Source organism: Bufo bufo, chromosome 10, assembly GCF_905171765.1.
Source record: "Bufo bufo chromosome 10, aBufBuf1.1, whole genome shotgun sequence".
NCBI classification, from domain to species: domain Eukaryota; kingdom Metazoa; phylum Chordata; class Amphibia; order Anura; family Bufonidae; genus Bufo; species Bufo bufo.
The window spans coordinates 11,698,482-11,715,811 of NC_053398.1; the positions used below are offsets into that span (position 1 = coordinate 11,698,482).

Below are 17,330 nucleotides of genomic sequence, written 5' to 3' on the forward strand. Positions count from 1 at the left end.
TTATGTATACCTTGTGTGCGCGCATATGGAATACATATCTGCTGGTTGGAGTCACATTCAGTGGGCTTTGGCTAGTGAATGAGCACAGGTGGTTTGCAATGCAAAAAGTGAGATTAATGTTTATGATCTTCAAATCCTTCTGTTTGATGCAATTACAATTACAGTGATGGAGTAAAGACCCCACATGATCCACACTGGAAAGGCGCACTTACTGACTACAGTAGTTACCTATCATTGATAATAAGCAGGAAATATCGATGGTCTGAGAAAGAGATCAGACTAAGGCCTATTGCACACGACCGTATGGCTTTTTCAGTGTTTAGCGGTCCGTTTTTCACAGATCCGTTGTTCCGTTTTTTGTTTCCGTTGTGTTTCCGTTTCTGTTCCGTTTTTGTTCCGTTTTTCCGTTCCGTTTTTCCATATGGCATATACAGTATACAGTAATTACATAGATAAAATTGGGCTGGGCATAACATTTTCAATAGATGGTTCAGAAAAAAACGGAACGGAAACGGAAGACATACGGATGCATTTCCGTATGTGTTCCGTTTTTTTTGCGGACCCATTGACTTGAATGGAGCCACGGAACGTGATTTGCGGGCAATAATAGGACATGTTCTATGTTAAAACGGAACGGAAAAACGGAAATACGGAAACGGAATGCATACGGAGTACATTCCGTTTTTTTTTGCGGAACCATTGAAATGAATGGTTCCGTATACGGACCGTATACGGAACGCAAAAAACGGCCAGTAAACGGGAAAAAAAAAACGGTCGTGTGCAATAGGCCTAATAGTGTAACTGTAGTCCTGAAAAATGAGTGCAAGCTCTTCTGCCAGGAATTGTACATTATTGCTAAATTATTATTTTTAGGGTGTGTTCACATCATGTTTTATGCCATCCGCTTGGCATATACCTTAGAAAAAAAAAGGATACAAAAATGCAGCACACCACGTTCTTGTATCCGGAACATTCTAGTATATATTTTTTCACAATGGAACTCTATGGTGAACGGATGCCACTGTTTGGCATCAGTCTGAGGCATCCGTTTAATGCATCTGTTTTTTTTATACGTCAAACAGATGGGAAAAATGTTATATGAACCCAGCCTTAATGACGTAAAATGTTTATATTTTGGCTAAATTACAATAACTTATTATAATGCTTTAAATGTGTATTTATTTTATTTTATACTATATTTCACAGCTGTGGATGGCGGTACTTTATTAATAATAGTTATATTAGTAATAGATAGATATGAGGTACATAGATAGATAGATAGAAAGATGGATAAATAGATAGGTAGGTAGCAGGTACAGACTAAGCACCCACAGCCTGCTCATCGAATCTGGGCTCCACTGACAGAACTATAAGCACAGGAAGAGCAGACTCTGTCAGCAGTGAGACTGTGGAGGATGAGGCCCCAAATACTCAGCAGTGAGGGACACTTACTTCAGGAGACTGTCTCATCTCTTCCAAGACCTCACTTCCATCAAGGAGGAAGACAGACTCTCCATACTGCTGGGGGAAGACAGACTCTCCATACTGCTGGGGGAAGAGAGACTCTCCATACTGCTGGGGGAAGAGAGACTCTCCATACTGCAGGGGAAGAGAGACTCTCCATACTGCAGGGGGAAGAGAGACTCTCCATACTGCTGGGGGTTGAGAGACTCTCCATACTTCTGGGGGAAGAGAGACTCTCCATACTCCTGGGTGAAGAGAGACTCTCCATACTCCTGGGGGAAGAGAGACTCTCTATACTCCTGGGGGAAGACAGACTCTCCATACTGCTGGGGGTTGAGAGACTCTCCATACTTCTGGGGGAAGAGAGACTCTCCATACTTCTGGGGGAAGAGAGACTCTCCATACTCCTGGGTGAAGAGAGACTCTCCATACTCCTGGGGGAAGACAGACTCTCCATACTGCTGGGGGAAGAGAGACTCTCCATACTGCTGGGGGAAGAGAGACTCTCCATACTGCTGGGGGAAGAGAGACTCTCCATACTGCAGGGGAAGAGAGACTCTCCATACTGCAGGGGGGAGAGAGACTCTCCATACTGCTGGGGGTTGAGAGACTCTCCATACTTCTGGGGGAAGAGAGACTCTCCATACTCCTGGGTGAAGAGAGACTCTCCATACTCCTGGGGGAAGAGAGACTCTCTATACTCCTGGGGGAAGAGAGACTCTCCATACTGCTGGGGGAAGAGAGACTCTCCATACTGCAGGGGAAGAGAGACTCTCCATACTGCTGGGGGAAGAGAGACTCTCCATACTGCTGGGGGTTGAGAGACTCTCCATACTTCTGGGGGAAGAGAGACTCTCCATACTTCTGGGGGAAGAGAGACTCTCCATACTGCTGGGGGTTGAGAGACTCTCCATACTTCTGGGGGAAGAGAGACTCTCCATACTGCAGGGGGAAGAGAGAGATACTCTTCATACTGTAGGTGGGAAGAGAGAGAGAGACTCTCTATACTGCTGGGGGAAGAGAGACACAGTGGCCATAGCTACACAATATGTTAGTGCCTGCCACAGACGGAGAGGAGCCTGATATTCCATGGACTCCTATATGCCCACCATCGATGTGTCCCTATCCCCATCCTCCATCCCCACCCATTTATCTCCTACTTGCTTTGGCAAAGCTAATATGTATTTAGTCCTGTCAATGAAGCTTTTTTGAAGTTGATGATAGAGATAGATAGATAGCTGGCCAGGTGTGCATTTATCAGTTGTGTCCAGCGAGTCGCTTTATGTTGGACCTGGACACAACTCATGTATGTGCACCTTAGTACATGGTTTGGCATTCGTAGCCTGAAAGCAATGGACAGAAATGCTGCCAAAGTTCTATCCAGCACTAGAAGAAATCCATTGTCAAAACTGACGACTTAGATGACATGAACGATGTCATAAAAAACTATGGGATTAGAAACTGGCATTTCTGTACTACAACAGATGGAAACTGAAATGGATGGCAACAGATAGATATGAGAGAGATAGAATTGGATAGATTCAATCAGATACATAATAGCTAGGTAGATAGAATTAATACATATAGATAGATCACTATGAGATAGATACATAAATAGATAGATAGATAGATAGATAGATAGATAGATAGATAGATAGATAGATAGATAGATAGATAGATAGACAGACAGATAATCATGAGATAGATACAGGGATGCAGTATGGACATATACATACACTATTATCCTATTGAATATCTTTGAAAGCCCAGATCATTTTCCTCTTTCTGCCAAACAGAAATGCCGTCTATACGAAACTTAATACTCAATAGCAACATAAGCATCTTTAACATCTTTTGGTTTTGAGATATTTCTCATCATCTCATCCTCATATTTCTCTTTTCTGTTCATAGTTTTAATTTAAAAATAATTTACAAAACATAAACCAAAAACTAAGCTTTTAACCTTGCACATTATGAATTAAAAAATGTATAAAATAATTTATACTTCATGTGATAGACGCGTTCCCCAGAATGAATGAAGAGAATAAAATGTACGAGGGGTTACATAAAATAGTGGCTTCCAAACTGTGGCTCTCCAGATGTTGCAAAACTACAACTCTCAACATCACCCGACGGCCACAAGTTTCTTAACGGATGGAAAGCCACACATTGGAGACCACTAGGATATAATTTTAACATCACCTCAACCAAAGCAAACCCCAAAATGTCAAAAAGCAATTTGTGGGCATCAGTTCAGTTCAGTTCCAGTATAAAGGTTCTACAATAAGTTGACTTCTTCCCTTTTAGGTTTTACCTTTTGCCATAACTTTATGATAGGAATAAAGCAAAAGATAAATCAGTTTACAGTGTTTATTAGTTCAATCTAAATCCACTTTTTTTATATAGGTTTTTTTTTACAGGATCCAGTTTTATATTGATGATTTGTTTTATAGTTAAAAAGAGGGTATGACAACATATACAATTTATTTCTATATGACTGAATCTGGTGCCAAACTTCCATTAAAAACACCAGTGTGTATACGGTTCTTACTACTTTTTGGGGTCCTGCAAATATAACCAGGTCCAAAAAAAAATTATAAAAAAAAAAAGATATTTTCAAAGTTCATGTAAATGGAGCCTTAGGGAATATTCACACAAAGTATTTTTGGTGTGGGCTCCACACCAAAAAAAGTGGCAAAACCCCATGCAGATCTTCTCCATTAAGTAAAAGGGGAAATCTATATAGTGCTTCTATTTTTCCATTTGCAGTTTTAAAAACCTCACGGAATCCACATCCATAGTTCCTATTAAAATTGGCCGGATGAAAAACCACATCAAAACGGCATTAAAAAAACGCATCAAAAGCGTTTCTGAAAAACAAAATGCATCAAAAAAAGTGGAATCCTCAAGCTTAGGGCTCGTTCACACGAACGTATTTTGCCTTCCGTATATGGACCGTTTTCTGCGTTCCGCATACGGTCTGTATACGGAACCATTCATTTCAAAGGGTCCGCAAAAGATGCGGGCAGCACTCTGTGTGCTGTCCGCATCCGTTGCTCCGTTCCGTGGCCCCGCAAAAATGATGAGTCCTGTCCTATTCTTGTCCGTTTTGCGGACAAGAATAGGCATTTCTATAATGGGCCTCCTGTTCCGTTCCGCAAATTGCGGAAGGCACACAGTCGGCATCCGTTTTTTACGGATCCGCAATTTTGCGGACCGCAAAAAACGGCACGGTTGTGTGAACAAGCCCTTATTCTGTGTACGTTTTTTTCAGCACTCAAAAAACTCACATGAATGCACATAAATGTATTTTCTTTCCGTGTCCGTACTGGTTTTATTGTGGACCGTATATGAAACCATTTATTTCAATGGGTCCGGGGAAAAAAAAATGTAAGTCACTCCGTGTGCATTCCGTTTTGGTATGTCCGTATTTCTGTTCCGCAGAAATATAGAACATGTCCTATTATTGTCCACATTACGGACAAGGATAGGACTGTTCTTTTAGGGGCCAGCTGTTCCGTAAAATACGGAATGCACATGAACGTCATCCATATTTTTTGCAGATCCGTTTTTTGCAGACTGCACGAGGCCTTTGAGTGTGAATCGGTACGTGTCAGTTTGCATCAGTTTTTGGACCTAGTTATACGAGGCTGGAATTAGACAGTTCTGCTGCCTTTTTAATTAATTTTTGGTGCAGTGTTTTAGCATAAGCCAAGAGTGGATTAGAAAAGAAAGCACAAAAGAAGAGCTTGACATTTTTCTTTTTTTCTGATATTTGCTGAAAAAAGGACCAAAAACTGCATGTGCGAATACTGCCTCAAATATCCAGCATAGCTCTGTCTACGCTGGTAAATAACAGTATGAACAAAGTATTAACAAAGTATTTCCTAAATATCTGGATCATGTTAAATATATATATATAACATAAAATTCAAATAAATGACCCCTGACTGAGCCAATATAAGCAGATATATGGTTTGGCGATAAAAACAATATAAAAAACAAAATAACGTACAGAGAGTAGAGCAAAGCAAACCTAATGCATCAGGCTTTCTGCTGGACATAATTATAACAATATTTCATGTGATACGGCAGCTCGTGAAGATTATTTATGATCCTTGACATGAGGTTGGTCTATAAACTATTAGATGCAATCCATTGAAATCCCTTGAATTTTTCATCCTTGAATTTTTATATCTATTTTAAAATTTAGTAATTTCGTTGTTTTTTTTGTTTTTTTACCTGTTTACATTCAGCTTATTTTCTATTAATTAAAATATTTTATAATTTCAAAAACTATTAAAAAAAAATGATTTTAGGGCATGGCCACAGAGGCATTTTTTGGCAGTATGTCTTTCAGTTACTACGAACTGACACATTTTGGCAGCTGTTGTTATCAAAAAGACTAATAAGGGTCCTTCAGATCTATCCGTTGTGCCTGCCCAATGGTTTTATGCTAAAGCCGGACACAACTGATATATGTGAACACACATCTAACGTCTGTACGCTGATAGCGTCGGACAGAAGAACTGGGCATGCAGCGATTTTCTGTCTAGTGCTATTTGACATCCGGCATCACAACTAGAAGTGCGCGATCCTATAGAAAACTATGGGGTCAGCTCTGGCTCAGTTTCCCTCAGGCATTGGGGGGGAACTGTGCCGGATAGCCGGACATATGGGTAGGGGGGGGGGGACACACCTAAGACTGATTTGTCATTCATGGTCTCAAAGATGCGTTGTTGAAGTGCCTTTGCTTTAATTATTATTATTTATTATTAAAACGCCATTCATTCCATAGCGCTGTACATATGATAAGGGGTCACATACATAATACAGACAATTGCACTGAGCATAAACGAGACGAGCTACAGACTGGTACAGAAAGAGAGAGGGCCCTGCCCGCGAGGCTTACAATCTACATGATTATGGGGAGATTTAAGTTCCTATCTGCCGCACATAAGATCCAAGCTCAATAGTAAATTGTTATTCTTCGTAATAAATGAGATCTAGAAAAAGAAGCCAAAAATTGAAACATTTCCTGAACTATGGGCCAGTACCAACCAGGCAAAGAGAGAAAAGTGGAAGTTTGGTGGGTGTCTGAAGTCAACATATACTGATCTAAGTACAGATGTAGCAGAGCTAAACTTGACTCTGATAACACAGGACGCGGTGTTATCTCGTGACAAAACCTATTGAAATCTATTGAAAAGTCCGCTATCTTTTTCTTGCCATTCTTTACTTAACGCGTTAACCATCAAGTTCAGCTCGGCTGCATCTGCAGATCCGTCTCTGATAAATCCACCCCTAGGTAAGGGCTCATGCACACGGCCGTATGTATTTTGCAGTCCGCAAAAAACGGATCTGCAAAAAATATGGATGACGTCCGTGTGCATTCCGTATTTTGTGGAACGGAACAGCCGGCCCCTAATAGAACGGATCTATCTATGTCGGTAATGCAGACAATAATAAGACATGTTCTACTTTTTTGCAGAACGGAATATACGGAAATACGGAAAGAGAATGCACACGGAGTAACTTTTTTGCGGACCCATTAAAATAAACGGTTCCGCATACGGTCCGCAAAAAAAACAGGAATGGACACGGAAAGAAAATACGTTTGTGTGCATGAGCCCTAAATCTGATTTGAAGCAATTTTATAAATAATTTCTTATTTGAAAAATGTTTTAAAAAATTGGATACTTTAACAGATTCTATTTCTGAGATTCCAAAAAATGCTTCTTTTTGCATCAATTTTTCAAGGACTTTAATGGGAAAAAGGATTCTCAGCATATTTTAACATCAGACTGAAACACAATAATGATGATGTGTGCTGATGTCCTATTCATCACTTGTCCTATCAGTTTAGTCATAAAACCAAAAAGAAAATTCTCCCCCCCCCCCCCCCCCGCAGACACCATCGGGGGCTATGCACTGAATGTTACTATAGAATCATCAGTATCATGAGCCTGTTTCCCCTCCATGAATATAAAAATGGATAGTATGAAAGAGAATGTTCTAAACTTATTGGTTCAGGTATCTGATTTATTGTATCAATGGCCCCAAATTGTAATAGTTTTCACAGTGGTGCACATTGGTAAGGCTGTGTTCACACTTCAGTTATGTGTTCAGTTATTTCCATCAGTTATTGTGAGCCAAAACCAAGTGTGGGTGAAAAACACAGAACAGGTGGAGATCAAATAATTAGTAGCTTCACTACTGGTTTTGGCTCACAATAACTGATCGAAATAACTGAAGTGTGAACGCAGCCTAAATCAGTCCCATCAAAAAGGATGGTGTGCCAATTTTAGTAAAAAATGAAAAAGGTAGGGGTTATGATATTGATGTTCATGAATATGAATTCAATTTATGCCTAATAAAAGGTGTAAAAACTCACATAGTAAAGAAGGGTCAAGCAGAGATATTTTACCTCTTATGGTCATGGCTAATGATGATTCATATTGTTTGAATGGAGAACTAGCTATTGTTTAGATAACTTTTTATAGAATGGATATTTTATATGTTAATAAGAGGAGTTATTATTGTAGGCATATTTTCCTATTTCTTTGCATTGAAGTTTCTCTCCAGTTGTCTAACAAGGATAGTATTGTAATAATATATATAAAAAAACACATTACAAATCAAATAATTCCACCAGGAATAATAATAATAATAATTATTATAATAATAATGACAAATGTTAAAAAGTGCTACAAGAAAAAAATAAATAGCATGCATGTCAACAAGATCATCACCATAATGGCCACCAGTCAGAAATACATACCTACCTTTATTACTACAATTTTTTTGGTTTTTTGTAAAATTTCTAATCTTAGGGTGACTTCGCACGCTGTGGATTTTGTTGAAGAATTTTCTGCAACTAAAAATCAATTCCATTAATTTGAATGGGGGGGGGGGGGCGAGGTCATGGATTTCAGCAAGCCTAATTTAGGTGACTGGAACTGATTTTCAGTTACGGAAAATTCTACAACAAAATCCGCAGCGTGTGAAGGCGCCCTTCTACAATCTGATTTAGAGAACATATCCCACAATAATTTGTTTTGAGCTGCCAATATCTTTTTTTTTTTATTAAAAATTTGGAAAACTTTCTTGGTCCATCATTCTTATTTAGGTTCAAAGTCTCAAAATCAGTAGCAGAAAAAAATTGTAAAGTAAAATATAAAAGATATATAATATAAATGATACAAAAAATGCTAAAAAAAAATCTAAATGCAAAAATAAATAATATATAATATAATAATATATAATACAATATGAATACAATAAATGATACATTAAAATGCTAATAAAAAATACTAAAATAATACCTAAACAGTATAAATATTGAAAAATTATGCAATAATAAAACATCCCTTTCATTATCACTATAGATAATATAGAAAATATATAAAAATATTTCTGATCAGGCCCTCTCCAGAACTTGACATGATCAGAAAATGATCTCCAGCCTAAACACACAATCTAAATAAAATAGATGTAAAGTGTCAAGTATTGGAAATAAACCTCCATGTGTGCCCCATTACATGTGTGCTGCATGTTGATGTGTGTTACATGTGTGCTGCATGTTGATGTGTATTACATGTGTGCTGCATGTTGATGTGTGTTACATGTGTGCTGCATGTTGATGTGTGTTACATGTGTGCTGCATGTTGATGTGTGTTACATGTATGCTGCATGTTGATGTGTGTTACATGTGTGCTGCATGTTGATGTGTGTTACATGTGTGCTGCATTTCCACCCCATTCTGCAGCAGACTTTCTCTAATGAACCTGTCAATGTCTTCTAGGACTTCTTTGTAATCTATAAGACGCTTTCTGCAAGGACTGGAGCACATTTAGCTCAGTAAAAACTGTCTCATCCAAATCCAGAGGGAAATATATATATATTTTTTTTTTTGTGAAATGGGAAGCAGTTTTCTTGCCCCAATAAATAATCTGAGGGAAGGTCAGATTTGACCTTTTTTTTGGATGATGTGAGTTTGTTTTATGGGTTTATAGTCGCAGAGGGCAGGGGAGGCACTAAACACATAGGAATAAACTGAACAGGATTGTGTCCATATGAATCAGTACTGCTGCCGTTTCGTTACAATGTGATTGTCTGCACCTCCTTTCAGACCTGCGGTGGATCATCAGGGTCTTCAGTCGATTTCACCTCTTTGCATGGGTTTTGTATTGTCGCAAACAATTGGCGCTAAAAGTCAACCAAAGTATTCACTATTATACCTCTTATTCGGGTCCTCATTTTTATCTTAGATATGCAAGTGAGAAATTAATCGAGTCAAGTTATTTATGTTCTATTTTTTTTTTGTCTTGCGCCATTTTTTCACTGCACAGAGCACATTGCGCCCAAATCACCAATGCCACCAAGTCCACAAATTCAGCCATTGCTCTGTAAATGACAATGCTGCATATAGGATTATGGCTACTAAATGATTGACTCTGAGGACAGGGGTAGAGGGGTCTCTGTGCCCCCCAGGCCAACAGAAATGCGCCTCCCAGAGAATAATACTGGATCTGATGGGAATTTAAGACATAAAACTTTACATTTGTCTTATCTGCAGCCTGAGGCTCTGTAGATGTAACTACAACACTCAGCAGGCGAGGACAGGCTGAGAGTTGTACTTTTGTAACAGCTGAGCAGCCGCAGGGTGGGGACCACTGGTCGAGAAGACCCCCTGCACAATGTACAATATGTCCTGGTCTATTTTATACCTTGTTGACGGATCATGTTGACGGATAATCACCTGAATATTGGATGGATTGATGGTTTTCCCCCAGTATATTCATAAAGGTTTGTGGCCCAAAAACTCGTCCTCCAGTTCAACAAGGGAACAGATGACATTTGCAACATTGTTGCAAATTAATTACACAGGGTCTAATGCCCCCCAGTCCTGTTCCTGCCAGACCTCTGCAGCCGGTGACCTCCTCCACACACGACAGGGGTCTTTCTGCTCCTTGAATTACATTTAATCCTCATTAATTTTAAGGGACTCTGTAAATGCCTCTAATCCAGGATAAAAGGTCCGTAAAGTTAGTACCCGGGGTAACTGGGGAAAATTACAAGGGGATTAAACTGATATAATTAGAGTGAATAAATAATATCTAGAAATAAACCCGAGCCTCAGGTGTGACGTCACCACTGGTGATTATAACCCTATTATAAGGAGGGCATCACATTGATCTGTATAGATTGATACAAACCACCCACCTCCCCGAATACAGATTTCAATTTGAACTCTCGTCTTCCATAATAGTCCTTTTCTGTTACTCGTGGTTGGGCAGAATTTATGGGCTTCAGAGCTGAATTCAAGCTAAAATGACACGTTCATTGAAAAGTGTATTCTAGATGCTCAATACAACCTCTGGATACAGAAATCTCCCAGAAATAGCCACATTGTTACAGTAATGAATAATGTTGTTCTTTTTGTTTTTATTTAATTTATTTATTTGCATTTTATAACCATGGCTACATTCTATATCTATCTTCGATCTATATCCAGTTCTATTTATCCATCTATTATCATTCTATTATCTATCTATCTATCTATCTATCTATCTATCTATCTATCTATCTATCTATCTATCTATCTATTATCTATCTATCTCATATCTATCTATCTTTATATCTATCTATCTCATATCTATCTATCTTTATATCTATCTTTATCTCATGTCTATGTATCTGTCTCAGATCTATGTATTAATCTATCTATCTAATTCCTATGTATCTGTCTGCGATCGATCCATATCTAATGCGATATCTACCAGTAGGGTCGGTCTCTTACCGTAGCAAGGAAGGAGGGGGTCTCCAGGACTGTCTTGCAGCTTCAGGCTGTCTGCAGGAGACTTGCAGGAGCTGTTCTGCATGTAGATGTGAGGCTGCTGTTGGGGCTGACTGTGGTGAGACTGGTACTTGGTGAAGGAGCCCTGCTGCTGCTGCTGCTCGCTGGTGCTGCCATCCATAGACTGGCAGTCCTGTTGGAAGGAGCCCCGGGACTTGTCTCCAAAGCCTTGTCCTTTGCTGGCCAGGAAAGCAGGACTAAACTTATCACTGGGCTGGAATGCCCTAAAAGGAGAACTCTGCGGCTCCCTGCCTGTGGTCGGGCTGTAGTAACAATCCATGGCAGTGGCTTCACAATAAGACAAACATGGATCAGCATTCATTCCTAAAATAAAAGGCCCGATGTGTCCTTAATTTTTGGAGGGGCACCAGCTCACTGGGATTTTCTTCTCTAACTCCCTCCCCCTCTACCTCTCCTCTGGTCTCTGGTTTCTTCTCTCACAAGTTCTTCTGCTTGGAGTAAATCTCCTTCCTTCGCCTCGGTCTTACTCTCTCCCCCTCCCTCTCTGTCTTGTCTTCTTCTCCTCTGTCTCCTTCTCACTCTCTCTGCTCTTTCTTTTCCCCTTTCTCTGTCTTCTCTTCCTCTTCCCCTCTCTCTGTCTTGTCTTGTCTTCCTCTTCCCCTCTCTCTGTCTTGTCTTCTCCTCTGCTCTTCCTCTTCCCCTCTCTCTGTCTTGTCTTCTCCTCTTCCCCTCTTTCTGTCTTGTCTTCTCCTCTGCTCTTCCTCTTCCCCTCTCTCTGTCTTGTCTTCTCCTCTTCCCCTCTCTCTGTCTTGTCTTGTCTTCCTCTTCCCCTCTCTCTGTCTTGTCTTCTCCTCTGCTCTTCCTCTTCCCCTCTCTCGGTCTAGTCTTCTCCTCTTCCTCTTCCCCCTCTTTCTCTGAGATCTCTTGAGATTTGCACTTGGTACCTTTCTCCTTCTCTAGATACAAGATGCTCCTGCTGTCTCTTCCCAGTCCCAGTCCAGTTAATAAGAGGGTGGTGATACAGGGGGAGGTGGGGGTATATGGACCATTAAACTTTCTCCATAAAAAAAGCCTTTTAGATAAAACCAGGGGGGAGGACACATGACATTAATGTAATTAGGAGGTGAATGTGGAGCTGTGTGAGCGGTACAAGGGCTGGGGGTCTGGATACACTTCATTTGCTATGGTTTCCCTCTGTCTAGAAGGAGCTGTGTATATCTGGCTGGACGAAGAGGTTAATATCTCTCTAAATTAATTTACCCCCCCCCCCCATCATTTTACAAAATAATAAAAATGTTACAAAACTGTAAGGATGGATTCACAACTATTTTATCTTAGGAAGGGGCTTATGTAACCCCATCCCCACTGCTATATACATTAGTAGAGGTCCCTGGCTGTGTGTATGATATAAGTGTATACTGTATATGTGTGTATGATATAAGTGTATACTGTATATGTGTGTATGATATAAGTGTATACTGTATATGTGTGTATGATATAAGTGTATACTGTATATGTGTGTATGATATAAGTGTATACTGTATATGTGTGTATTGTGTATCCAGGACTCATAAGCCACGTGTTATACATTATTATATTATATTCATATCTCTATTATGAATATTGGATCAGTACAGTTATCTGTGCGAAAAACACATTTTTATTTATATTAGCCAAGTGGAATCCTATCCAGGGGATTAAATGAGCAACAACTGGTTACTATATATTGTATCCTTCTCTGCGGATCAGTCCATAGCTAAATATGAGCTAGATAGATAGATAAACAGATAGATATAAATACATAAAATCGAATTAGATAGATATGAGATAGATAGATAGATAGATATGATAGACAGAATACAGAAATACAGATAGATTATATATATATAATGATTTATAATTTTATTTATTTTTAAAACATAACAAACATAAAGTATTTTATTACATATTAGGTTATTATTAAAAATAGTATTTTTATGCCCCCAAAATCTGCAGTAGTAAATTGTATTTAGTCACTGGCCCCCAGTACCCCCAGCACTGACCAGCCCCCCAGCACTGACCAGCCCCCCAGCACTGACCAGCACCCCAGCACCACTGACCAGCATCCCCAGCACTGACCAATATCCCCAGCACCACTGACCAGCACCCCAGCACCACTGACCAGCACTCCCAGCACTGACCAGCACCACTGACCAGCACCACTGACCAGCACCAGTGACCACCACCCCCAGCACTGACCAGTATCCCCAGCACCACTGACCAGCACCCCAGAACCACTGACCAGCACCCCCAGCACTGACCAGCACCACTGACCAGCACCCCAGCACCACTGACCAGCACCCCCAGCACCACTGACCAGCACCCCCAGCACCACTGACTAGCACCCACAGCACCACAGCACCACTGACCAGCACCCAAGCACCACTAACCACCCCCCCAGCACTGACCAGCACCACAGCACCACTGACCAGCACCCAAGCACCACTAACCACCCCCCCAGCACTGACCAGTACCCCCAGCACCACTGACTAGCACCCACAGCACCACAGCACCACTGACCAGCACCCAAGCACCACTAACCACCACCCCCACCACTGACCAGCACCACAGCACCACTGACCAGCACCCAAGCACCACTAACCACCCCCCCAGCACTGACCAGTACCCCCAGCACCACTGACCAGCACCCCCAGCACCACTGACCAGGTGATGTCATTGTCATGGTGGATTCGTTGTTGGAATCTTTGTTCAGATTATCTATAGATTGTTCCATGTTCGCTGTCAGTCTTGAGACCTCGCTGAGACTTGTAGTTCTGCAGGAGCTCCAGCGCCCTCTAGCTGCTATAAGTCAAAAGTGTTCACTTCCAATGTTCTAAAAAGTACCACTATGATTAACCCTTCCTTCCCCTTCGGCATTTAAATCTCTGAGATTTACTAAAAGTCAACACCCCCTCCCTAATTTCCGATCACTTTATTAGGTGTCCACTTCAAACAAGTCATCCTGGGATGTTTTACTAGCCGACAGGAGCTTCATGCAGTGAATTGTCCTCTCCCCAAGAGCTGGCACTTCATTTATGGGGATATCCCAGAGCTTTGGCCAGGAGCTCAGCCAAAGAACGCTTTCACCAGGCTCCATGTCTTCTCCTCTGTGCTGGCCGCTTAATTCAATCCTCATTTCTCCCAAGGTTCTCATAAAAACCGCATCAGATGGGATTTCCTTGTTCCCAGGCTGCTGTCAGAGGGAGAGGAGGCGGCAGCACCCTCCTCTGGGGTATCACCTACCTTCTACCAGCACCCTCCTCTGGGGTATCACCTACCTTCTACCAGCACCCTCCTCTGGGGTATCACCTACCTTCTACCAGCACCCTCCTCTGGGGTATCACCTACCTTCTACCAGCACCCTCCTCTGGGGTATATCACCTACCTTCCACCAGCACCCTCCTCTGGGGAATCACCTACCTTCTACCATCACCCTCCTCTGGGGAATCACCTACCCTCTACCAGCACCCTCCTCTGGGGTATCACCTACCTTCTACCAGCACCCTCCCCCAAGTTACCCCATCAATCATATATCCCTGATCCTATATCGTATCAGCTGTGATGCTGGACTGAAGAGCTTGCAGTCTAATTGCACTTGTCAGTCTGCATAAGACCTGCACAACTGGCCTTCAAGCTGTGATGTAACTACGACCCCCAGCATCCTGTGACAGCTGGACATTGATATTCCCCGGTCATTGATATTTACTGTCATAGTTTGTATAAATCGTCTTCAGAGGACAGAAATGGCGCAGAGGACGAGACATTTACTGCAGAATAAGGAGATGGAGGCGCAGAGGAAAAGCTGAAGCGCGATCTGGAGGGAGAACTGGACAGTGAGGCTCTTGTGCGACTAATTGTATCTGTGCGACTAATTGTATCTGTGCGACTGACACCTGAGCACAATGTCACCCGTTCTATGGAGTTTATAGACCGGAGTCTGGTCCAGGATGAGACTCAAAAAATTACAAGATCGAATGCAAGAGGAGGAAAGCGCCATTATATCTATCTATCTAGTATCTATCTGTATAATATCTATCTATCTATCTATCTATATTTCTTTATTTTTCTTTCTTTCTTCTATCTATCTAAAAAAAAAAAAAAAGTGAAGAGCAGCACACGATGTGGGTGCAAAAAAATCCTCCAAAAGACAGACGACCAAGGTCCTATTAATTATCCTAAGTAAAAAGGAAGGCAGCACTCCAGAAGTTCATGAAAAAAGTGGGTGATTTATTAACCCATGTGACAGCTCTCTCTGTGGAGCCTTTGTCAAGCCATAGTGATATGTGCAAATAACTGAGCTCTTATAGCACTTCTGGATACTGCCTTCCTTTTTACCTAGGATTTCTATCTATCTATCTATCTATCTATCTATTTATCTATCTCTCTATCTATCATCTATCTATCTATCTATCTATCTATCTATCTATCTATCTATCTATTATCTATCTATCTATTATCTATCTATCTATTATCTATCTATCTATTATCTATCTCTCTCTCTCTCTATCTATCTATCTATCTTTATTTCTTTCTTTCTTTCTTTCTTTCTTTCTTTCTTTCTTCTATTTATCTATCTATCTATCTATCTATCTATCTATCTATCTATCTATCTATCTATCTATTATCTATCTATCTATTATCTATCTATCTATCTATCTATCTATCTATCTATTATCTATCTATCTATCTATCTATCTATCTATCTATCTATCTATCTATCTATTATCTATCTATCTATTATCTATCTATTATCTATCTATCTATCTATCTATCTATCTATCTATCTATCTATCTATCTATTATCTATCTATCTATTATCTATCTATCTATCTATCTATCTATCTATCTATTATCTATCTATCTATCTATCTAGCATTATCTATCTATATTTCTTTCTTTCTTCTATCTATCTATCTATTTATCTTTCTATCTCTTTGTCTATCAAATCAAATCAATTCAGCTTTATTGGCAGGACTAAATACATTTTAGCATTACCAAAGCAAGTGGGAAATAATTGTGTAGGGTTGGAGGATGGGGACACATCCAGGGTATATCAGGCTCCTCTCAGTCCATGGCAGGCAGTTGTGTTCTCCTCTTCCCTCTATCTATCTATCTATCTATCTATCTATCTATCTATCTATCTATCTATCTATCTATCTATCTATCTATCTATCTCTCTATCTATCATTATCTATCTATCTATCTCATATCTATCTATCTCCCTCTCATATCTATCTATCTATCTATCTATCTATCTATCTATCTATCTATCTATCTATCTATCTATCTATCGTTCTATCTATCGTTCTATCCCATATCTTTCTTTCTTTCTTTCTTTCTTTCTTTCTTTCTTTCTTTCTTTCTTTCTTTCTTTCTTTCTTTCTTTCTTTCTTTCTTTCGTCTATCTCTGTCTTTAGGGCACAGGTTCTATATTAGGCTGGGTTCACATTTGCTCTAATATTTCTGGTTTTCTCTTCTATTATAGGATCAGATGACCGGTGGATATTACGGACCCCGCTGACTATAATGGGGTCTGTTGGGTTTTCAGCACGCTGTTCATTATTTTACATTTTTTGCATTCTGTGCTCTCTTTCCCAGCTTTTTTAATGGGATCTGCAATGGATTGTTTGATGGGATCTATTACACAGATGTAAACCTAGTCTTACCATACACCTGGTATACAGTATACACCTGCTATAGGGTAGTGGACCCTACATAAAGTATATAAGACACACTGAACACACGTGCCTTTCTGAAAGGTAGCTATATAACTATATAATATCTAACCTCTAGGATATTTACTATGAGATCCAATTAATTTTACTGTTTTCATTTTTTTCATGACATTGACCCTCACAAATATATGTTCATGTATTAGGGCACTTTCACACTTGCATTGCTGGATTCCGGCAATCTGTATGCAAACGGACACCATTTGTAGACGGATCCGGATGCGGATCTGTCTCACAAATGCATGGCAATACCGGATCCGTCTCTCCGGTTGTCA

At 40.3% G+C, this 17,330-nt stretch overlaps 1 protein-coding gene across 1 annotated transcript in view; it reads right to left on the minus strand.

Moving 5' to 3' along the window:
• ALX4 (ALX homeobox 4) overlaps nucleotides 1–11,859 on the minus strand; it is a 65,469-nt gene extending 53,610 nt beyond the window's left edge. The window contains exon 1 of the mRNA XM_040410507.1: nucleotides 11,267–11,859. Within this exon, the coding sequence (XP_040266441.1) occupies nucleotides 11,267–11,645 (379 nt within the window). The 5' untranslated portion in view covers nucleotides 11,646–11,859. The remainder of the gene's footprint in view (nucleotides 1–11,266) is intronic.
• Nucleotides 11,860–17,330: the final 5,471 nt, after the last annotated feature.